Below are 24,916 nucleotides of genomic sequence, written 5' to 3' on the forward strand. Positions count from 1 at the left end.
ACAGACTGAGTTACTGACCCCCCAACACCCCCCCCACACACTGACTGTGAGTTACTGACCCCCAAACACCACCCCCCACACTGACTGTGAGTTACTGACCCCCCCAAAACTCCCCCCCCACACACTGACTGAGTTACTGACCCCCCAACACCCCCCCCCCCAGACCAGATACACACTGAGTGAAACCACCTCCTGCAGGGATGCAGCTTAAGCAAGAGAAGCGCTCACTCGAAGCCGAAGAAGAGGCCGCTGGTACTGAGGATCAGGCCCAGGGTCAGGTAGAAGGCGCCGCTGTGCCGTCCACTTATCAACCGCCCGTCGCAAAAGAACCGGTTCTTTCCCGCAAATGACTCCCACTTCCGCCGGCGCCGCTGCTTCCCTGAGGCCGGGGCCTGGGGGGCCGAGGTGGAGCCGTTGCCGGGCGCCAGCGCGATCTGCCGGTACTCGCACTCTCTCATTACCAGAGCCGCAGGGGATTTCCCCCATACGGCCCCGGCTCTCAGTCCCGGTCACTGGGCGCAGCTCCCGGTTCCGGCCGCTCCGCCGCCTCCAACATTCAGACTTCAGCAACTGAGTCGACAACACCCGACAGAGACAAGAGGAACCGGAAACGCGGACCGGCCTCCGGCTGCACCGCCACCTGGCGGCTCGGAGAAAGGAGCCGGCCTGCACCGCCACCTGGCGGCTCGGAGGGAAAGAGCCGGCCTGCACCGCCACCTGGCGGCTCGGAGGGAAAGAGCCGGCCTGCACCGCCACCTGGCGGCTCGGAGAAAGGAACTGGTCTGCACCGCCACCTGGTGGCTCGGAGGGAGAATCCGGCCTGCACCGCCACCTGGCGGCTCGGAGAAAGGAACTGGTCTGCACCGCCACCTGGCGGCTCGGAGGGAGAAGCCGGCCTGCACCGCCACCTGGCGGCTCCGAGAGGGGAGCCAGCCTCCAATAACACCACCACCTGGCAACTCGGAGACAGGGCAAACCTCCAACTACGCCCACACCTGGCGGCTTGCAGACAGCAACCAACCCGCTAGCAAACTGCTTTGACAAAGGGTCATCTGGACTCGAAACATCAGCTCTTTTCTCTCCTTACAGATGCTGCCAGACCTGCTGAGATTTTCCAGCATTTTCCCTTTGGGTAGCAAACTGCACCACTTGGTGACTCATAGAGGGTGAACTGTCCTACCGCCACCTGGCGGATCAGAGTCCAGGACCAGCCTCAGAAACTGGGGCTGATTTCCAGCTACGCCCACACCTGGCGGCTCCGAGAGACGAGTCAGCACCGCCACCTAGCCCATCGGAGAGACGGACTGGCCTCCAGTAACACCGCCACCTGACGGCTCTGAGATTGGAGCCGTCCTCCGGCTACACTGCCACCTGGCGACTCGGAAAGAGGTGCTAGCCTCCAGTAACACCGCCACCTGACGGCACGGAGAGAGGAGCGAACCTCCAATAATACCGCCACCTGGCGGCTCGGAGATTGGAGCCGGCCTCCGTCTACACCGCCACCTGGCGACTCGGAGAGAGGAGCCAGCCTCCAGTAACACCGCCACTTGGCGCCTCGGAGAGAGGAGCCAGCCTCCAGTAACACCGCCACCTGGCGCCTCGGAGAGAGGAGCCAGCCTCCAGTAACAGCGCCACCTGGCAACTCGGAGACAGGGGCCAACCTCCAACTTACGCCCACACCAACCCGCTAGCAAACTGCACCACCTGGTGGCTCGTAGTGGGTGAACTGTCCGACACCAACACCGCCACCTGGCGGATCAGAGTTCGGGACCAGCCTCCAGCGACATCACCACCTGGCGGCTCAGAGACAGGGAATCGGCCGACAGTTACACCTCGCAGATCCCAGACAGGAGGGGGCCCTCCAGCGACATTACCACCTGGTGGCTTGGAGAGGGTATAAAAGAAACATCACAGGAATAATTCCAGGGTTGAGGAACTCCCAATTAAATCGATAGATTAAAGAAATTGGGAATGTTCTCCTTGGAGAACAGAAGGTTGACGGGAGATTTGACAGAGGCATTAAAAAAAACCTGGACAGAGTAAATAGGGAGAAACTGTTTCTATTGATATTGTGCCCCAGAGGGCACTGATTTAATGTAATTAGCGAAAGAAGCCATGGTGACATGAAGAAAAACTTGTGTGTGCAGTGAGGGGTTAGGATCTGAAATGCACTGTATGAGAGTGTGATGGAGGCAAGTTCAACTGTAGCTTTCAAAAGGAAATTATCTGAGAAGCAAGATTGTGCAGGGCTGTGGGGAGAAGGCGGGGTAGTGGCTCAAGGTAAATTAGAAACCATTTATGATTCAATTAAGGCCACCACCTGGCAGCTCAGACAGGCAGCTGGCCTTCAACTAAAGCAGCTGAGAGAGAGATGGGGGAGGGTCTGGTTTGTAACTGCAGAAAGCTGCATCTTTCTCTGCCCTGCATCTCTGGATATCAGAACCATACATGTTGAAATTGCGGAATTCTGTTTATAAAAACTCAAATCAGAAGTTGTGCTGTAGCCAAGTACATGGAAAAACTTCAGAGAAACTATATTATATAACAAGTTTCTCCGTGTGATAAATGAATAAACAAGGTATAAATTAAGGAAATACAGTTGATGTGGTTTATAAGGAGTTTGAAAATGCATTTGATAAGACAGCACCAAAGAAACAAAATCAGCATTCGAAACGCAGATACCTCACTAAACTGCCGGTTTAAAATAAAGAGAACATTTAAATTCAGAAAAACAAAAGGTTTATTTATTAATGTCACAAGTAGGCTTACATTAATACTGCAATGAAGTTACTGTTAAAATCCCCTAGTCATCACACTCTGGCGCCTGTTCAGGTACATTGAGGGAGAATTTAGCATAGCCAATGCACCTAACCAGCACGTCTTTCAAACTGTGGGAGGAAACCAGAGCACTTGGAGAAAGCCCATGCAGACACAGGGAGAATATGCAAACTCCACACAGTGACCCAAACCGGGAATTGAACCCAGGTCCCTGACGCTGTGAGGCAGCAGTACTAACCACTGTGTCACCAAAAGGCCGGGAAAATATCAACCGAAATATTAAATCTGCCTTTCCTCTCGAGAGTCCTTAAACTTGCTGTCACCTACTAAATGTATGCTCATCTTTCCTGGAACTATACGTTTAAATCCAGTTTTTAATCACTGCAGTACCAAAATGGCTTTTCTCAAATTACATATTGCCACATTTGATTTATTATTGTCACATATATTGGTATACAGTGAGAAGTATTGCTTCTTGCACACTATACAAAGCATACCATTCATAGAGAAAGAAAGAAGAGGGTGCGGAATGTAATGTTCCAGTCATAGCTAGGGTGTAGATAAAGATCAACTTAACATATTACTCTTTACCCTTCTCGACCTGGCTGCAGCCTTTGTCACGGTTCACCACACCATCTTTTTTCAATGTCTCTTCATCATCAAGCTGGATAGGATTGCACTCACCTGTTTCTTCTAAGTGTGACAATACTGTGCCTTTAAGAAATGTATTTGAGTCATGTATCTTGTGCAGGATTGTTTCTAACACTGATGCCACTTGGACTGTAACTAGCAGCCTCTGTTGTTACTGCAATAGCTTAGTTGCTCCTATTTGCTACAATGTTTGTTTTAATTTGAACTAATGCTGTTCTGTTATTTTAGTGCTCCCCTGGGGCTTTGCAGAATGGGGCTTGATTAGGTTGATTGACAGAAAATTATGTGACTAGGTGGAGCTAGGCTTACACGAAGAAATCATGCTTAGATGCTGCTTGGAGTTGTCAGAGAGCAGTGCCTTTTTTTCTCTGGAGTTGAAGACTGGAGTCTGCCAGGAAATAAGTCTCTTTCTCTGAGATACTGCTGTTTGGGGGTTGATCTTTCTCTGAAGGTGGTTATATGAGAGTCAGAAGACAGGTGCCTGTCTGGATCTCTGTCCAGAGGTGTTAAAAGGCTGGAAATCTAGCAACCACATGAACATGTTTTGGGTGCTAACTGGTTCTGAAGAGATTTATGTCTATGGGGTACTGCTTGTAATAGGAACTAGAGAGATTGCTCATTGTTAAGAATAATATTTTGCCATGTTTAAATATTTTAATTGGTAAAAGTTATGCTAATTATTTGTTATATTCTAAATATGATCTTGAATAAAGTTTGTTTTGATAAAAGTTTCCTAGTGGATCAATTGAATCATACCTGGAGCGGAATACCTTATGCTCACCCTAATGGTAAACTCAAGAAAAGTTGGGGTCGAGGTTAACTCCATAACATACTTTTGAATTTCTGATCTGGTCCCTAACATAAGTCCAATCTGCAATGCCTTCTCTTTCCCACTCCTCTACTGTTACCTCTTAAGTGTCCCAAGAATCTATCCTTAGACTCTCATACTTCTCAATTTCACACTACCCCTCAGCGTCAACATCTGAAAACACATCAGGTTATACAGGTGAACTGATGACACCCAGCCCTCACCCGCCACCACCTTGCTTCACCCCTCCATTGATTCTAAATTGTCTTATTGCTTGTCTGACATACTGTACTGGACACACAGAAATTTCTGTCACCTAAATATTGGGAAGATCATTGTCTTCAGTCCCCACCACTAACAATGTACCCTTGCTATCGACTCCATCCCTCTCCCTAACAACTTGCCCGAGGTTGAATCAGACTGTTTGCAACACTGTTGTTGCATCACCCTGAGATAGGATTCCCATCACACTGCCAAACCATCTACAAGATTGCTTACTTACACTTAGGTAAAATTGCGCAAATCCATCCTGCCTCAGCTCATCCTCACAAATGTCTTGGCTACTTTGAACCTTGACTATGCCAATCCAATTCTGGTCGGACTCTCATCTTTCACCATCCATAAATTAAGTTCATTCAAAACCTTGCTGCCGCTATACTAACTCGCACCAAGTCCATTTGGCTTGTGTGTAACAGCTCAATTTAAAAATTCTCATTGTTAGTTTTCAAATCCCTTCATGACCTCAGCCTTACTTATTTCTGCTACCTCTTCTATGTCTACTTTCCTCTGAGCTTCTCCAATTCTGAACTCTTGCACATCCCTTATTGTAATTGTTCCATCATCGACAGATATGCCTTCAGCTGCCCAAGCCCTAAGTTCTGGAATTCCCTTCCTTTAAGATGCTTCTTGGAGCGCAACTCTTTGACCAAATCTATTATTGCCTTATGTGGCTTGGTACCAAAATTTGTTAAATAATACTGGGACCTTGGGACATTTTACTACATTAAAGGTACCATGTAAATACAAATGGTAGTTGTATGTGGTTTCATGGATAAGGATGGTTGGAGGGCACAAAACAAAGGCAAGGTGTCAAGAAAGAAATATTTCTGTCTAGTTTGGAATTAGTAGCAGACATTTTAAATCTCGTCATAGTATATAAGCAATTTCAAATGGACTGAAGTTCAGATTCCTATACCAAGTTTATTTCAATACAGTTCTGCAACTTTAAACATTGTTAGCAGAAGCTGGGAAGAAATGACTAAAAACAGGTAGGCACCGGATAAATGCAGGAGCCAACAGCAATTACAAGAAAGAGTTTTTTGTTTCCTTCCCGGGCACATTAGGGAGAACTTACCTTGAGCTCCAGATAGGGACAGCACGTTGAAGATTTAGGAAACTGCAACTCACCAATGAAAGTGGTCTGAGAACTGATACAATCCACCACAACCAAATGGCCAGGTTGAAAGGAGGTTCCTTAGAAAGTGGCAAAAACGGGAAATGCTCCTCCACAGGAGTCTCTGTCACACTGCAATATTCAGAACTGACCTGGATTTAAGAATTGAGGGAGCAATATTGAGGTTTGCTGGTGATACCATATTGTCAGCAAAAATTGTGATAAATGTTGTGAAAGATGATACAGAGAGATCGAGAGAATGGACAAATAGTTGGCAAATACATTTTAAGATTGAGAAATGTGAAATAATACAATTTGGAAGAATATCTAAGATGGTTTTAAATGAACCAGACTGAGCACAGGACATTTGGTGTCATTAATTTAAACAGAAGCTGAATAGGTTTCACTGTTGCATCATCACGATTAACATACAGAATACTACATCACTACTAAGTAAGTGAAATGGACGCATGTTAGAGTTGGGAAGACATTGGTAATGAAACAAATACAAAAACATTAAACCAAATACTCTGCCATTCCCCAGAACAGATTTTTGAAAAGAAACATGCATTCATTCACAGGATATTTACAGGGCCAGTATTTATTGCCCATCCCTAATTATCCCTGAGAAGATGCTGGTGAGCTGCCTTCTTAAACCACTGTAGTCCATGCGGCGAAAATGCTCCAATAATGCTGTTAGGTTGGGAATTCCAGGATTTCTACCTTGCAACAATGAAGAAATGGGTATTATATGTCCAACTCAAGATTGTGTATCTTGGAGGGGAATCTGGAGGTGATGGTATTCCCTGTCCTTACTGCCCATGCCCCTTTTGGGAACTCCATTCCCTTGTGACTGACTCCATTCCTCTCCCTGGCAATTCTCCAAGGCTGATTCAGACTGTTCACAATTTTGATATCACAAGTGACATCAAGATGAACTTCCTACCTTGCATCTACACCATCACCAAGACTGCATATTTCCACCTCTGTAACATCACTTGACTCTACCCCGACTACAGTTCATCTGTTCCTGAAACCCTCATTCATGCCAATGTCATCTCGAGACTTGGTTATTCCAATGCAATTATGTCTGGCCTCTCACACTGCACCTTCACGAAGATGAGATCACTCAAAACTCTCCTAATTCACCACGTCCCACTCACCCAATTTTCTTGTGCTCGCTTATCAACATTGGCTCCTGGTCAGGTAATCCCTCAATTTTAAAATTCTCATTGGGGTTTTTAAATCATAGAATCCCTACAGTGCAGAAAGAGGCCATCTGGCCCATCAAGTCTGCACCGACCACAATCCCACCCAGGCCTACCCCCTTATCCCTACACATTTACCCGCTAATCCCTCTAACTTACGCATCTCAGGACATTAAGGGGCAATTTTAGCATGGCCAATCAACCTAACCCGCACATCTTTAGACTGTGGGAGGAAACCGGAGCACCCGGAGGAAACCCACGCAGACACAGGAAGAATGTGCAAACTCCACACAGACAGTGACCCAAGCCGGGAATCGAACCCAGGTCCCTGGAGCCGTGAACCAGCAGTGCTAACCACTGTGCCACCGTGCCGCCCCTCCATGGTCTCCAAGTGCCCTAACTCTGCAATGTCCTCTATCCTTACAATCCCCCAAATCTTAGTGCTCTGTCAAGTCTGGTCTTTTGAGCATTCAGAATTTGAATTACTCCAACAATGGCACCTATGCCTACAGTTCGCTAGCTCTAAGTTCTGGAATTCTCTCTGCTGCTCTTTCTTCCTTTAAGATGCTTCTTAAAATTTACCTCTTGATAAAGTTTTTGGTCACTTGACCTAATATCTCCTTAAGTGGCTCAGTGTCAAATTTTGTTTTATAATACTTCTGCAAAGTACTCTGAAACTTATCATCTTAAAGGTGTTATATAAGTGCAAGCTTTTGTTCGAGGTCAGGAATTCATGGTACACATTGCAATGTCGTGCTAATGGTGTAGGGGGTTCCAATCAAATGGACTGCTTTGTCCTGGATGGTGCCAAGCTGTGTCAGTTTTTGGAGCTGCACTCATCCAGGGAAGTGCAGAATACTCCGTGACACTCCTGGCTTGTGTATTTTAAGCAGTGGAAAAGCTTTAAGAGAGTCTGTAGGTGAGTTACTTGCTTCAGAATACCTTACCCAAGGATCTTACTTTCACTTCAACCGATTAGCTGGATGTAATCAATCCTGCATCCAGTAGGAAGTGGAGAGGGACAGTGGGAGGGAGTGAGAGCTGTATCGCAATAGTCACAGAGTCATCATTACAGTGTGGGCAGGGCATGAGGTAGTATGTGAGATCATTGCACCTATGGTTAAAGAATCCATGGTTTTTGGCTCCTGGTTATGCAGCATTATTTGTCCAGGTTAAGTGAACAGGCAATGAAGTGATAGATGGAGTATAATGTGGGAAATTGTGAGGTTATTCGCTAAGAATTATACAATATTGGTATATTTTCTAAAGTGAGAATTTTTAAAATGTGATGTTCAGAGAGATTTGGGTATCCTCGTACAAGAAACAGAAAGTTAGCATGCAGGTGCAGGAAGTAATTAGGAAGGCAAATGATATTTTGGCCATTATTATACGAGGGTTGGGATACAAGAGTCTTGCTATAATTGTACAGGGTTTTGGTCAGACCACAGCGGGAGTTTTTGGTATCCTTACCTAAGGATGGATATATTACCTTGGAGGCAGTACAGTGAATATCCAATACATTAATGTGTGTGTGTTTGTGTGTATATGTGTGTGTATATATGTGTGTGTGTGTGTGTGTGTGTGTGTGTTGGGGGGGGGGGGGGGGGGGGGGCCTCAGTCTAAGGGGTTGATCATTTAACACTGAGATGAGGAGGAATTTCTTCATTTCAAAGTTGTGAGTCTCTGCAATTCTGTATCCTAGAGGGCTGCTGATGTCTACAGTTGCTGAGTCTGTCCAAGCCTGAGATTGAGATATTTGGAATCCAGGGGAATCAAAGGATATGGGGATCATGCAGTAAAGTGGAGCCAAAGTCAGAGGTCAGCCACGATCTTACTGTATGGTGAAGCAGGGTCAAAGCACTGTATAGCCCACTCCTGATCCCATTTTTAATGTTCTTTTGTTCACCCCAACCTCAATCCATTACGCCCCATGCCTAGAAAACATGGATGACAATGAAGAGAACTGTGAGGGATCTATCCCACAAACATAGTGGACCAGCAGGTGGGAAGACCCAGGTAGCACGGAGCCAGCTTCTTGAGTGATCAGGTCCATGGGAGAAAGTTACAATGCAGAGCGAGTCCAAGGAACCAGTACAGTAAAAAATATCCGAGAATACAGCGCGCTGTTAGACTGCAGCCCCTCCAGTCCCACATCAGAGCAGTGAGCTGGTTTCTGGGGAAAATCACAAACTTGTAGGGGTGAAGTGAGGTTGCAGGGTCCTGAGTCAAGTGTCCTGGCTCCACTTCCAGGAGCAGGTGAGCAGCAAACCAGTACAGGATGGGCGAGGAGGAGGCTAGGAATCTGGTTACAACCTGCACAGAAAGCAAGAGATTTACTAGTTATTTCACATCTTCAAGAAACAAAACATTTAAACAAAAGCAAAACACTGCAGAGCCTGGAAATCTGAAACAAAGGTCTGGCAGCATAAATGGAGAGGGAAACAAAGTTAATGTTTCTGACTGCACATTTAAATCTAAGCATATCCAGATCATTAGCAGGGAGTTTCACCATCAGTCCATGATGTTCAGTTCAGTACAGATTTCTCTCCCTCCAATGAGAGCTGCACAAAGTAACGTGTCCAAACCAAACACTGTTCATTAATAGTCAGCTCTCTTTACACAGGACATAGAATTCTCTGTCACAAATCAGCTTGGAAGCAGAGTACATGAATTATTTTAAAGGGGAATCAGTTGTTTGAAAAATGTGGAGTTGTTGGACCGAGCAGGGAGTGGGATTAGACTGGGGGGATATTGAAGGGCGTGGGTGGAGGTTGGGATTAGACTAGGGGATATTAAGGGGTGTGGGTAGAGGGTGGGAGAGAATGGGGGATATTAAAGGGTGTGGCTGGAAGGTGGGATTAGACTGGGGGATATTGAAGTGGTAGAGGGTGGGATTAGACTAAGGGATTTTAGAGGCTATGGGTAGAGGGGGGAGATTAGGGTCTGGGTACTGATTGGGAGTGGGGAGGGTATTAAAAGGTGTGATCAGGAGAGTGGAATTTGATGACCAATCATTCCACATGTACTCTCTGCACACCCGATGTTTATTGTCCTTTCAAACAATTCTCACCTGGATGTGCATGAAGCAAATGCCAAATGCCAGCAGTGCTGATGCGTGGACAATATAGACAAACACTTGGTGTCCATAGAAGCTAGACAGCGGTTTGTTGTCCCTTTCAGTTTCTTCCTTCAGCTTTCTCTTTGCCAGACCCAGCTGCAAACAATACCAAGGATCAGCACGCACAAACTGCCAAGCTGCCCACACTCCCAAAACCACAATTGGAAATGCCAGCAGGAAGTTGGGCAACTGGCAGAGTTGGTAATATCTCAGGAAGCCCACATTCCAATATGTGTCCTGAATGTATGAGTATATGATGGGGTATCGGTGATGGCACCAACTGGGCAGATCACTATCCTTATCAGGGACACGATAACCCTTTTCCCTGGCCATCTGTAGCAGAGGCTGAGGAATGTCCACGGCTGCATTCACAGTTGATTTACAGAATGTCAGGTATCCATAACACTGGAAAAGTACAAAAGGCAACACGATCATCATTGTTCCTGCAGCCACCAGCAGCACAGACCGAAGGACAAGATTCAACCATGATTTGCACAAGTCTTTTTCTGTAACCTTTAGCTTGTGTCTTACATACAAAGAGCAATGCCTCAGCTGGGAGTAAAACAGAAATCCTGCATTTACAATCCCATTGGAGCGAACTGCTGTGGACAAGGAAAATAGAATGCAACTGATCAGAGGTTTCCCCTTCTCCAGGTACAGCATTCCACCGAAGGCCAGCAGCATAAACATGCTCTCGGAATAAGCCGCAGACATGAAGACACTGGCTGGGGTGAGGCAGAAGAGAAGGCTGGAAAGAGAGGCCAGCTTGCGATCCCGGAGCACAATGACACTCAGTTGGTACAGAACAACGGCTGATAGAATGAAGATCACCATGTTCAGTAGCACTGCTGCAAGCAACAGCCGACTGTGAAGATTCAGCAGCCATTGAAGGGGTCTGAGCACCGTCTCTGCCACTGCCCGGAGACTCACTGGAAACAATGGCAAGAAAGCAAAGTTATGCTCGTAGATGTACCCAAATTCCGCTATAAACAGGAAGTGTTGTGCATCCCAGCGAGAGAAACCACTTAAAAGGATCTCCAGCAACACATCGCCGATGCTTGAACTCTGCAGTTGGGGTGCTCGGAATGCATCTGCTCTGTGGTCAGGAATCAATGAATTAAAAATCATCTGAAAAGGAGCAAAGCAGCAGGGTAAATATTCTCTCCAACAGATAAATCCAACATTAACCAAAACCCACCCATAAAACTGTGACAAACACAGAACCAATTGAAGGCTAGTGAGAGCCTTAAAGCACATGTAGCCCCTTCAATGTACTGCTTGCAGAATCACATCCAGCAACAAGTATCGCTGAAGGAGCCACAATTTTAATCAATTAAAAATGTTAATTATTAGAAATTATAATTATAATAATTATAAGAACAAAATAACTAATTATAATTGGAGCAAATTAGATTTTCTTTCTGTTTAAGCCCCAGTTTGGTACTTGCAAGATCAAATCACACCAAACATAAAGCAGGAAGCTCCTGGTTTCCAACCGGTCTGTTCTGCAGAAGTAATGCCAAGGAGTGACAGCTATGTTTGGCAGCCTGGGTACAGTTTCACAATGAGAGTCAGCATCCTCAGGATCTGTACCCCAGTGAGAGTCAACACCTTCAAGAACAGTATCCCACAGGAACTGTACCCCAATGAGCACCTATAACTCACTGAGCGTCAACATCTTCAGGAACAGGACAGCACTGAGAATCATGACCCTCGGGACCTGTACCCCAATAAGAGCTAGCCTCTTCAGGAACAGTGCCTCATTGTTGTAATTGCTGAAGGTGCTGACTCTCAATGTACTTTTACATAACGTCTTTTAACATAGTAAGACATTCCAGGAGTGCTATCAAACAGAAATCTGACATTGATCCACATAAGTCGATAGGAGGGTAGGTGACCAAATGTTTAGTCAAAAAGATAGATTTTAAGAAGTGTCGTAAGGGAGGAGAAATGTTGAAGGTGTTTGTGGAGGAAACTCCAAAGTATGGACTTTGGTAGCTGAGGGAATAGTCGCCAACAGTGGAATGATAAAAAAAAACCAGTAAGAGCAAAAGGCCAGAATCTGAAGAGCGCAGAGCTCTTCGAGGATTTCAGGGTTGGAGAAGGTTATAGGGATGAGGAGGCAAGGCCACGGAGAGATTTGAAAACAAGGATGAGAATTTTAAAATTTAGGTGTTTCTGGACCAGGACCAGTAAGAAGATGGTGATGGTGAGCGGAAAAGAAGCCGTTAGGGCAGCACGGTGGCTCAGTGGTTAACACTGCTGCCTCACAGCGCCAGGGGCCTGGGTTCAATTCCAGCCTTGGGTGATTCATTGTGTGGAGTTTGCATGGTCTCCCCGTGTCTGCGTGGGTTTCCTCCAGGTGCTCCAGTTTCCTCCCACACTCAAGGTATGCAGGTTAGATGGATTGGCCATGGTAAATTGTCCCTTAATGTCCCAAGATATGTAGGTTAGGGGGAATAATGGGGTAAATACTTGGGATTACGGGATAGGGCCTGGGTAAGGTGATCTTTTGGAGAGTTGGTGCAGACTCAATGGGCTGAATGGCCTCCCGCACTGTAGGAATTCTATATCATTGCAGGTTATTCTCTGGCTATGAATGGATAAATAGGAATGGAAACAGACAAGAGCAGAGCCACCCAGCTGGACAGGAGAGGGACTAGACGAGAAGGATATGATCAGCTATGTCAAAGGCTGCAGGCAGGTCCGTAGGACAAGGAAGGATAGTTTAGCACAATTAAAGTAACTCGGGATATCATTTGTGATTTTAATAAGGGCCATTTCAATGCTGTGGTGGGGGTGGAAAATTGATGGGAGGAATTAAAACATGGAAAGACAGGCAGGGATTTGGGAGGCGACAACATATTCAAGGACATGTATCCCAAAATTTCAATGAGTTTCTCAGATTCAGTATCAAAAGGAGAAGAGTGGAACTAATGTAACACATGGACAGTCTGCTTAACCATAACCCTGTCAACACTGCTGTAGTCCAGGGGACAGTCCCTGGGAAAAGTCCAACATTTTAGGGGCAGGTAATGAATACAATCCCTGTTATATGTGTACACATGTTCACTTCTTGGAGTATTTCTTTAATCAATGAAATCGCTCAACCCATTAGAACTGTCCAAGGATTACAGACTGACCTGGAAAAGAATGGTCAGGATTCTGGAACAAAGGCCAAAATGTACGACTGACTGGAGGTCAGACAATGTCATGCTCCTGGTTTAAATCTCCAACCAGATCACAGCACTGGTCCTCTGCACACTGACAGCAATTAATTGCTGTCATCTCATGATCTCTGAAATTGGATAACAGAACTTTAATGGGAACATCGGAGAAAAGATTCATAACAGGAAATGTTGGAAACATTAAATACTGCCTCGCTGTTTCATTACTCCCAAAGTGTATCACATCATGCCTATTCACATTAAGTAGATTCTGCCACATGTCTACCCATTGGACCAGTCTCTGGCTCCCTGATGTTGGTCACCATTTACTATATTGCCTGATTTTATCATTTCTCAAATCTGAATTAATTTTGTGCTTGACAATGGTCTGGAGTAGTTTTCCCACCACTGATGTTATATTCCATGTTACCTGCGACCCTTTTTTGTGTTCTCTCTTTACTCTTATATCCTTTTCTGATTTCCCCTTACATTCCATTATTCAGCATTCTGGTTTTTGACTGTATTCTGCACTTAACATAAACCTCCTTTTTCTGTTTTAACCTGTCATCGAGGGAGCTGTAGCTTTGGATGGCCCATCTTTCCTACTTAAAGAAGAAATATGCTTGGTTTGTACCCTAACTATCTCTGCTCTGAAGCCTTATGAAAGGTTTGAAAGGGCAGATGTAGAAAAGATGCTTTCACTTGTGCAGGAGTCCAAAACTAGGGGTCATAATTTTATGACTATCACTAATAAATCTGATTGGGAATCCAGGAGGAACTTTATTCAGAGATTAATTAGAATGTGGAACTTGCTATTACAGGGAGAAGTTGAGGTGAACAGCAAAGATCAATTTAAGGGAAAACCTAATAAAAAGAGGAAGATAGGAATAGAAGGGGATACTGATAGGATTCGATGGAGAGATTTGAAAAGGTTTGTGAGGAGCGCAAACACTTGCATGGACCAATTGGGCCAAATAGCCTGTTTCTACTGTAAATTCTCTATGTGCAGGGATTCCCTGGAGGGTCAGTATTTGTACGGTCTCCACAAGCAAATTTCAATATTTGTAGATCTGTGTCAATAATTTGTTGTGTCTCTATGCATGTGAGAGGCGATATTTGTTGGGTCTCTGCACACATGTAACACATTTGTTGGGTCTGTGTGTGTTGTGTTTCATGATATTTGTCAGGTCTATGCATGTGTTTTTCTCAGGACATATTTCTCAGCTCTCTGCATGTGAGACAATATTTGCTGGGTCTCTGCACATTTCTGACACCCCAAGGAATTGTGGCACTGTCCAAGGAAAAATAGTACTCTTCAAGCAGCAAAGGGAGCAATGCATTGTCCAAAGTGTCATGGCACTGTGGCACAATCCAAGTTGCAGTGTAAAAGGAGTGCTGCACTGTCCAAGGGGTTATGTCTTGAAGCACGGTACTGCCCAAGGGGTAATGCCAAAGGAGAGTTGCCCTGTCTGAGGGGCAGTGTCATGGGAGCATGGCACTGTCCAAGGGGCAATGCCAAAGGAATGTTATACTGCCCAAGGGGCAATGCCAAAGATGTGTTACTGTCTGAGAGGGGCAAGGCCAAGGAGTGTTACACTGTCCACGGGGCAATACCAAAGGTGTATTGCACTGTCCAAGAAGCAATGTCAAGGGGTGTTACACTGTGTCCAAGGGGCAATGCCAAGGGGTGTTTGTTAGTGTCCAAGGGGCATTGCTAAGGAGTGTTGTACTGTCCAAGGGCAAATGCCAAAGGGTGTTACATTGTCCAATATCAAAGAAGTGTTACACTGTCCTAGGGAAATGCCAAAGATGTTTTTGCACTGTCCAAGGAGCAGTGCCAAGGGGTTTTACACTGGCCTGGGGCAATGCCAAGGGGTTGCACTGTCCTATGGGCCCTACCTTCAAAAACAACTGTTAAACCAAGTCGTACATTCTACTTCAATTTAAGTAAAAGATATCATGGCATTATTTCAGAAGCAGGTAGTTCTCCATGGAATCCTAGACAAAGCTCCCTCAAACACCACCATAAAACAGATTTATCAGCTCACTGATCTTTCTGCGTCCACAAATCACGTGGACAGTGATTGCACTTCAAAACAATTAATTGTATGTTCAGAGCTTTGGGATATTTTAAAGTGAAAGTCACTAGAGGAAACGCATGAATAATTACAGTCCCCCTTCCCGATTGCAGTCGATATATGGGTCCCTGCCCAAGATCCGACTCGTTCTCCAGCTCACTCCACCGCCACCGGAAAGAGGGCCCCTTGACCCTCCGCAATAAGATCCGGGTGAAACCTGCGGAGCATGATGGGAATTACTGACTGCCAGCTGTAAGAGTGAAGGTGGCGTTCGCCATCTTTGATACTGGCAGCAATTCCACAGGGAGGAAGTCATGAGCTGAGTCCTGACATTATGCATCAGTGGCTCCCGTCTTCTGTGTCTCTGATGCTCAAAGCCCACAAGTGACTCTGGGGTTGGAATAGATACTTGTATATTCCAAAAGGATTGCTCTTGAAGTGTAGGTAAATACAGCAGCTGACCTATTTGCAGCAAGATCTCAGAAACAGAGATGAGATAAATGATCAGTGAATCTGTTTTTCCTGATATTGGTTAAATTGTTGAGCCTTCCGCTTTTTTCCTATCGGCCCATGACTTCTCTACGAATCAATCGCAAGGTTCAAATGGAGCCTTGGTTTAACAATTCGTCTGAAAGGTGGCACCTCCCAACAGCGCAGTCCTCAGTATTGCATTGAACTGGCAGCAGCCTAGAATGCTGGTGCTTCATTCAAAGGGAGTGCTACAAGGAAGTAAACAAAACAATGTCAAAGAACAGCAAGGTTTATTTGTGAAAGTATAATTTTTTTCGAAGCGCCCTGTGGCTGGGGCTTAATAATAATTGAACGTGAATATATGGAGCATGTTAAACATTCCCCAGCCGTGGCTCAACGTTAAGAAAGATCAACGGTGGGGAATGGTGGCATTGTGATAATGTTAGTGAACTCGTAATCCTCTGGCCCTGTTCAATATTTCCAGAATTCAAATTCCAATAGGGCAGCTGGGGAATTTACAATTAAATGTTAGTCTCATTAAGAAAAATCAAGGAACTACTGAATTTTCGTAAAAACCCAGCTGGTTCATTAATTAACCTTCAGGGAAGGAAACCCACTATCCTTACCCGGTCTGGTGATTCCAGATCCACAGCAATGTGGTTGACTCTTAACTGTCCTCTGAAACGGAGGAGCAAACCACGCCAAGATGCACTGCAGTGGTTCCAGAAAGCAACAGCGATTAGGGACAGGCAATAAAAGCTGGCCTTGCCAGCTATGCTCACACCAAGAGCAAAACAAAATCTTAATCAGCCACAATGATGGTAGTCATTCCCAGGTCATCTTAATCAGCCTTCATTGTGGCTGATTAAGATGACCTGGGAAGGGTGGAATTGTTATTTGTAGCCATCCAGCAAATCCTTGCACAAGTCCGTCTGCGCAGAGATTCCCCCAAGTATCATTCTCTTTGTAAGGAGCTGCTGAGAGATCCATTATCTCCATCACTAGCATGTGAACTCATCACCGCATCGCCATCATCAAAACAGACCACTTTACCTTCCTCTATTGGTCTCCTGACCTCGTCCTTCCATTGGTGCTTTAATCGAGCATTATTTTCACTTACACACATGTCCCTCCATCAAAACACCCAACTGCACGTGCAACATTTCAGATACAGGATTTTGTTAATCAAATCCTAGGTTTGCAAGTCTGAAAGTGGGATTAAGCAGTTGGATTTCGCACCATAAACGGCTAAATCCAGGCCTAAAGTCTGAATTAACCTTGACTGAAATGAGTACAGCTGTTTCTTCCTCTCCAGGGCAAATTTTGTTTTAAGAGAACTGACACTTCCCATAGCCAGTGGCACAATCCTTCGCACAGCTACCTCCCCATCCTATTGTAGATCAAGAGAGACACGGAAAATAAGTTCACAGGTAGGAGTAGACCATACAACCCCTCGAGTATTCGCTATCATTCAGTAGGATCATGGTTGATTTTTTACATCAGTTTCAGGTTTCCTACTCTGTGTGCCCTCGATTATTTTCCTGCCAAAAATCAGTTGATCCCAATCTTCAATGCTGAGCATCTATTGCTCTCTGGGCTAAAGAATTCCAAATTCTCAAATAACGAAACAAATAACACTGATGCACAAGCGGCCCTGGTCAGTAATTGTCCAGAAAGCGAGACACTGTCTCTCTCTTGCTGTGATGATGGTTCCACTCACATATCTTCTGTTCCCTCTATGACGATCTCTAGTCATTTGATAAATTAGAAGTGATGGCTAATCGTTAGCCTTGACCCGAATGGAGCCAGGAAAAAAAATACAACATTTTAAAAAACCCGAGAACACTAGAAAAGTTCAGCAGGTCCGGCAGCGTGCATAGAGACTCAAAACTTCCGGCTCGGTTTCCTCTCCCTACGCTGCCGGACTTGTTGAGTTTTTCTAGCGTTCTCGGTTTTTGTTTCAAATTCCAGCATTTGCATATTTTACTGTCTTAAAGCGTTTGATACATTTTAGTTACGTTTTTTTGAAAAGTGGTACATGGACAATAATAGTTTATTACTACATCACACAATTATAACATATACACGTAATGGTGATGAAGGAAATAGTATGAAGAGGCATCGTTACAAAGTGCTGAAAGACCGTGGAGTGCACTCGGGGCTCGCATTCGGGTGTCTTTCTGGAGTGACTGGAATGTCCCGCTTGCTGAGACATTGAAGTCGATACATAAACAAAAAAAAACTTTCTGCATTTCCTGTCGCTCAATTAAGTCTTTTGCATGAAATTACTGTTAAATCCCAGCTAGAATCTGCACAACATCTGTCCATTCCTGGGATTACTTTATCCTGATGTGGAGATGCCGGCGTTGGACTGGGGTAAACACAGTAAGAAGTTTAACAACACCAGGTTAAAGTCCAACAGGTTTATTTGGTAGCAAAAGCCACACAAGCTTTCGAAGCTCTAAGCTTAGAGCTTCGAAAGCTTGTGTGGCTTTTGCTACCAAATAAACCTGTTGGACTTTAACCTGGTGTTATTAAACTTCTTACTGTGATTACTTTATCCAACAGCCAGACAGTCCAGTTATGCAGTCAGGACCAGTTTCACACCTCCTGGGGTTGGTGGTACTCTATTTTTTTGAAGAAATCAAATAACCAATTCCTGCCAGATGACTTCTATTGTGTACAAGTCAAATAGCCAATTAAAATAAACCAAATAAACTGAGGGATAAATTAAAGGGGCAGCTCCTTAAAGGGATATTGCCCGAAACAAAAAGCAAATGAAACTTAAAATATCAAACTAAACTGGGATTGGTGCTAACTGACCACACACTTTATAAACACAGTCCTTCATTTCATAATGGGGAGGGGAAGCGGAGATTTTAATCCTAAATAAACACTGAACATAATGCTGTAAAGGTTTTGACTTGAACAATGGTTTTATCCATTTTACACTATAATAATTTGAAGTATAGACTGAACAGATTAATGTGAGAAAGGTATAGCGAGAGATATTCCAACTGGCGTGAGGAATGTGCAGTGAAGGTCTTCAGCTGTGCCTACTTTTTCCTCCATCATATAAATGTGCCTTGATAGGCTATTCCACCACAGGAAACATCGCAACGGTGCTTAATATTGCTCTCATCAAATGGCAACAATTGATATGCCCCTCCCATAGAAGAGATACAAGGTTACTTGTATCACGCCCCTACAAATATAGTCCAATCTGACAAGTGAAAAGGAGGGAAAACAGATATTAATATTCCCCTGGCACCAAATGTAAAAGGTCATCGAGTACTGGCCTGGAACACTAAAGCATCAGTAGGTCCAGTTAATGAAAGTGCATAGCGTAGTATATAGCTGATTGTGCTTTTAAATTGATTCGGGCACGGAATCGGGTCACAGGTTATTCACGGAGATAGTAAACCACCAGGGACAGCTCGTATAGCCTGAACAAGTCATTCATTTTCTGTGTTATGACCGAACCTCAGACTTCGTCTCTGCTTATTTACCTGCATCGCTATGTGCAGCGACAAGAGGAAAGAAAGTATATATACAGTATCTCAAACATCTGGCTTCAGGATCAAGCCTGGATTAGCTCTGGTTTAGTGATACAGAACTCCTAGAGAGAAGATAGTGACCTTTGATATATTAGTACAATTGCAGTTACACCACCAGTGATATATGTTATACCAGATGTGTATCTTTGACTGAACTTGATGGCATATGCAAAATAATGACGTTTCGGCCAGGACGGAAATTGCACGCCTACCTTCAGAAAACTAGGGACTTATTTATACAGGAACACCTCCAAACCACCAGTATTACCGGGGAAGTTTGCAGGTGTATTGGAAGTGGATTAAGTGAAGACCTCCTTTCTCCAGAGACTGCTAGCTACAATTTTCACAATTCATGGGTGGACCTAAAAGTCTGTGCAGGTTCGATAATACCTGAACTCTTGGATTCGTTTTCTGTCATTCAAAATGATTGGATAATGAAATGGAAGCAGGAACCACAATCATTCCTCATAACTGTAACCTCACGCAGGCCAGGCAACGTTAAATTTATCAATAGTACCCAATAGTATAAATCTTTGCTGATTCTCTGCTCTGACGAAAGGTCATCTAGATTAGAAACGTTGGTTCTACTCTCCCCACAGATGCTGTCAGACCTGCTGAGATTTTCCAGCATTTTTTGTTTTTGCTTGTATAATTATTGCTGATTTGAAACCAACATCTTAGCTGTCATTATTCTATGCGTCACAAAAGTTTATAACCACGAACATTTGTCTAATCTTCCACGCAAAGCTCTATTTCAGCGAAAATGTAATATAACATCACCATCTACTGGTAATTTAACATATGACAAATATCACATGACAATCAGAAAGGATAGGATCAGCGCATTTCACCTGAAATTATCCACCTGGGTGTATAAATATGACAATTTTCAGTGAGTTTTTGATATTTGCGCTGAGAATTTGGCTGGATTAAAATTGTAGGGTTAAGGCAGACCCGGGGATATCCAACTGATATATATTGCTTGTATTTTGTCAATCTCAAAATGAGTAAGTTGATTTATCTATGGCAGCTGCATCTATATTAGGATTCTGTTCATCTAAATATATTGTATGTTCGTGGAGTGCCGTCTTCTTGCATTCATCGACTTCATTAATTTCACTCGCCTGCAGTCGGCAACTTCCAATTCCTTTGCAGTACATTACTAAAACATGATGAATGTCCTTTAATAAAAGGCACAAACATTTTTCAATCTTTCATGTATATTGCATTTCTAACCAGCAAACACTGCTTCTATACATTTAATGATCCCATTACTGCCGTTTTTCATCAGTCTTGACATCTCTAACTCGTCTTGACATTGCATGGCCTTCACTTATCTCCATTGTTAAATCCATCTCCGTTGTGTCAATCTGCCACGAAGAAACTTTCAGTTCCGCTTCTTACGTCAAACACTTGCATTCCTTCCATTTTTTTTCTCCAAAGGCCAAATTAGTCCAGCCTTGATTACTGCTCCAATAGCTGGAACACTCCTAATCTTGCTCTCACTCCTGAACAGGTTTCAAGAAACACCTCAATATCTCCAAACTCGCTGTCCGTACCCTCTCATCGCCATTGTATCAATGTCATATTCAGTGCAGCTCTTACGTTTCTTCTCATCTCCCAAACTGCACATACCCAAATTTACACATTCTTCTTCCAACGTTGAAGTAACTATTTTTGGAATTGGTCACATTCAAATTAGTCGACTTGTTGGTTTTTACCAACTTCCAGGATGCGTGTTTTCGAGATAGGAAGTCTGGCGCTCACTTTTCTCCTGCATTCTTAGTACAGTTCTGGTCACGTTATTATAAAAAGGATATTATTAAACTAGAAAGAGTGCAGAAAAGATTTACTAGGATGCTGCCGGGACTTGACGGTTTGAGTTATAAGGAAAGGCTGGATAGATTGGGACATTTTTCTCTGGAGAGTAGAAGGCTGAGGGGTGATCTTATAAAGGTCTATAAAATAATGAGGGGCATAGATCAGCTAGATAGTCAATATCTTTTCCCAAAAGTAGGGGAGTCGAAAACTAGAGGGCATAGGTTTAAGATGAGAGGGGCAATTTTTTCGCACAGAGGGTAGTGAGTGTCTGGAACAAGCTGCCAGAGGTAGTAGTAGAGGCGGGTACAATTTTGTCTTTTAAAAAGCATTTAGACAGTTACATGGGTAAGATGGGTATAGAGGGATATGGGCCAAATGCGGGCAATTGGGATTAGCTTAGGGGTTTAAAAAAAAAGGGCGGCGTGGACAAATTGGGCCGAAGAGCCTGTTTCCATTGTGTAAACTCTATGACTCTTGAAGATCTTGATAAATGTCTCTCCATTACTCGCTTCTGCTGTACCAAATCAAGCTTCCTCCCAGAATGGTTGGTTTGATCTTAAATCATCTGGATGTCATGAAGATCTGTTTCTGACATCAACCCTCCCCCAGGCTCAAGGTGTGTCTTCAACTTTTCCCATCCAATGCCAGTTGACCTTTCTACATATATCATATTATGTTCACTTTTATCTTTACCCAAAAAGAGGGATACCCTTTAACCTATAAAACGACTGCCTTCACCTCAGTAATTTCCGATAATTGGAGTTGTGATCTCTCGATAGAATTTTTAAAAAAAGACGTGGTGAGAATTATTTTACGGACAATCTACTTCAAAGGCACATTTAAAAGTCTAATCATTGATTTTTCCCTTTTATTGCTCTACCCATAAAGTCATTCATTTATTAATATCCCTGGCCTTGCTATCTCCATTAACCTCAAGTCGGACACCTTCTGATCCCCAAAGTTTGATGCAGGCCATTTCTTCTGTTGGTCTGGACAACTCATTTTTGAATAAAGCACAGGTACTGGTTCCCCTCCTGGAAGAGCTCTTATAACAAAATTTCTGCATCTCAACGTACAAAAAAGGCGTGCTCAAAGGAAACCCACCCATCTAGCCTTAAACTACTCTTTTAACTCTCCCTCTTTCAGGCAAACCAAATAAACCATCTCAAATTAACTCAGGGACACTCTTTTAACTCTCACTCCCCCTCCCACATGCTGACTCTTCCCTCCTACGATGGTGAAACAAGCTTCAGCCGTCTCCAACATAACTAACTTATCTTTAGCATAATCTCAAAACTCGAACTTTTTCGATCTTTTCTCCCTTCAGGCTTACAGATTGTCCCATTCTTCTCCTATGTTCTTTTCAACTTCAGTTGACACCCTGCTACCGGGGGAAGAACCCAAGTTCAGAATCAGGTTATGAGGTAGAATCATTCAGAACTTATAAAAGGTATTCTCTCCGCAAATTCCAGCCCTTATGAAAAAGTGTCTTGTTGCGGTGCGGGTGGGTACATAAGGGAACCTTCATAGATTCAGCCAATAGCTTCCATGTTCGACTGAAATAAGAGTTGATGATGGTAGTTCAGTAATTTGCATATCGACTTTCGAAAGGCATTTGGTAAAGTACATTACAGATGTTTTAAAAAAAGCAAAAGGATTAATGATGGTAGTAACTAGAGTACATAATTGGCTTCAGAGTAATTGACGGCATAGGAATGCTAGACTGAATGGTTCCTTGTGCTGTATAATTCTATAGGAGGTCAAGAGTAATGGTTAATAGATTTTTTCTCCTGACTGGACGTATACAGTGTGGTTCCCCAGGGATTGGTATGAAAACCAGGTTTTTATTACTGTCCGTAACCTGGATTTGGATATACGGAGCACAATTTTGAAGTTTTCAAATGATACAAGTGTTGACAGCATAATCAATAGCGAACATGATAGCAGTAGATTTTAGACAGATACAGACTGGTGAAATGGGCAGATTTAATTTCGTGCCAATAAATGTGAAGTCATGCAGTTTGGGAGAAACAACATGGAGAGAAGTATAATCTAAATGGTATTATTTTGTTGTGGTGCCAATCTGCAAATCTTTGCAAGTAACAGGGCAGGTTGATAAGGCGGGTAAGCGCATGGGATACTTGGTTTTGTAAATAGGGGCATTAAATACAGCAAGTCACCTCATACCTTCACCAATCATTAGTTAAGCCTGGCTGCGAAGTATTGTGTAACACATAATACGAAAAATTGAGGATTGCAATTGTATAGAGAGGTTGAAGAACCTGGGATTGCTCACCTTAGATGGTATGGGGAGACTTAATATTCAAAATTCAGATTGGTGCTGACGGAACAAGTAGAAAGAAATGATCTTCTATGGGTGGGTCAGTAAGGTCATTGATTTTTTTTTAATGGTAAAGGGAAAAAGAGATATTTCACAGCGATGGTTAAGATCTGGTATGTGTTACCTAAAAGTGCTGGAAGCAGATTCCACCGGGGGGAGGGAAGCTGCATGTGAAACTAAATTGGGCTGTTCTTTTAATGAGCCTGCATATGCTTGGTGGCTAAGTAGCTTCCTTCTGTGCTATGGGGTGTCAGTTCATCTGATTTAATAGCTGTTGACAGTTAACTTAAATCACCAAATGCAATTGATGAATTAAGACATTTAGCTAGGTGTTAGCACAGGTAAACATGTCTGGGGCTCAATTAGTCTTCAATGTAATTAGGCACAGGCCAATGATACTATAGCCACTGACAACAAACTTTGTGCCTCTGAAAGCGACTACGAGCTGAAGACAGTCGCATTTGCGATTCAAATTGTAATGGCAATTTTTCCTGAAAGGAGAGTAAGAGGAGTGACCCAGGATAAAACCAGGCGAGAGTGAACCTGCGGGAGAATGAGAAGCAATATGTTAGAAACTGGATCTTCAAAAACCAAAAAAATCAATATCACAGGATAATATGTAGGTGATTGGTGAGTATTGGAAGTTTATTTTGCTCTTTAAAATAGGTGTCAGTCGCAACCACGCATGTAATCTATTACTTTATTAAATGCAAACAAATTAAATATAGTCGATCGAATACTAATTTTGGCTAAATAAACAAGTTTAGTCAGACATGGCAAGGTGGGTGGGTGTACTGGAGTTGCAACATGTGGGAGTTTCCAAACAGCACTGCGGTCCTAACCATATCTTTAAGTGTCTGCCGTTCTCGGAACTTCAGCTCAGAGTTGTTGGGCTGGAGTCCAAACTGCAAACATTGTAGAATATCAGGGAGGGACAGAGTCACCTGACACTTTGTTCCCGGAGGCAGTCGCATACCTCAGGCTAAGGATAGGAGGGTGTGACTACGGCCCGACGGGAATGAGGATCCAGGATGTAGCAATGGGCGGAGCCTCAGCCTTTGCTTTTGACCAACAGATATGAAAACTTGGTCGCTTCATGTATAATGGACTGCAGGACGGATGGCCCATAACACCATGGTGTGGGGGCCCATTCAAGTGGCTCCCCTTGCCACTAAGGGGAATAGATATTGTTCTCTGCAGCCCGAGACCAGGAATTTTAAAGATTGTATTGCTTGTCCAGTACTAGGGTTCAGGGCATCTTTTCACAACTAGGAAAGATGGGATGGGGAGGATCTAGTTGTTGGGGTTCACGTAGCAATCATTGACAAAGCTAGAACAAGAGTGAGGTTCTACAGCCGAAATTTGACAAAATGGGGTCTAAATTAAAAGTAAAGTTTATTTATTAGTCACAAATAAGGCTTACATCAACACTACAATGAAGTTACCATGAAATTGTTAAGCAAAATCTCTGCAGTCTGATTTTTACCTGAGCTACAGACAAGTTGGCATTGGACCAAGCAGTTTA

At 43.8% G+C, this 24,916-nt stretch overlaps 2 protein-coding genes across 7 annotated transcripts in view; both read right to left on the reverse strand.

Annotated features, from left to right (window-relative positions):
* Window positions 1-1,335, reverse strand: part of zdhhc18a (zDHHC palmitoyltransferase 18a) — a 39,720-nt gene extending 38,385 nt beyond the window's left edge. For 3 of the 4 annotated variants that reach the window (XR_013500454.1, XM_078238040.1, XM_078238042.1), the window contains exon 1: window positions 229-1,335. Coding sequence is in view for 3 of the 4 variants with exons in the window: in XM_078238040.1 (XP_078094166.1) it covers window positions 229-458 (230 nt within the window). In the remaining variant the exon portion in view is untranslated. The remainder of the gene's footprint in view (window positions 1-228) is intronic. The other variant, XM_078238041.1, reaches the window with a different exon arrangement.
* Window positions 1,336-5,898: 4,563 nt separating this feature from the next.
* pigv (phosphatidylinositol glycan anchor biosynthesis, class V) lies at window positions 5,899-15,546 on the reverse strand. 3 transcript variants are annotated; one of them, XM_078238043.1, is made up of 4 exons: window positions 15,294-15,546; window positions 13,100-13,254; window positions 9,909-11,084; window positions 5,899-9,151 (listed from the first exon to the last, which is right to left on the reverse strand). In XM_078238043.1, exons 2-4 carry the CDS (start codon window positions 13,169-13,171, stop codon window positions 8,882-8,884), a joined length of 1,518 nt encoding a protein of 505 aa, XP_078094169.1. In that variant the 5' UTR covers window positions 13,172-13,254; window positions 15,294-15,546; the 3' UTR covers window positions 5,899-8,881. The 3 variants fall into 3 exon arrangements, with proteins under 3 accessions (XP_078094169.1, XP_078094170.1, XP_078094171.1); XM_078238044.1 differs by having other exon boundaries at window positions 15,172-15,546; XM_078238045.1 differs by lacking the exon at window positions 13,100-13,254.
* Between the last annotated feature and the right edge of the window lie 9,370 nt (window positions 15,547-24,916).

Source organism: Mustelus asterias, chromosome 21, assembly GCF_964213995.1.
Source record: "Mustelus asterias chromosome 21, sMusAst1.hap1.1, whole genome shotgun sequence".
Lineage (NCBI taxonomy): Eukaryota > Metazoa > Chordata > Chondrichthyes > Carcharhiniformes > Triakidae > Mustelus > Mustelus asterias.

Excerpts from the sequence above, each read along its gene's own strand:
- pigv (XM_078238043.1), bottom strand. The coding sequence starts at position 13,171 with ATGACATTGTCTGACCTCCAGTCAGTCGTACATTTTGGCCTTTGTTCC. Across the intron at positions 11,085-13,099 it reads TCCTGACCATTCTTTTCCAG|ATGATTTTTAATTCATTGAT; the intron begins GTCAGTCTGTAA and ends GCTCCTTTTCAG. Across the intron at positions 9,152-9,908 it reads TTTGCTTCATGCACATCCAG|GTTGTAACCAGATTCCTAGC; the intron begins GTGAGAATTGTT and ends CTTTCTGTGCAG.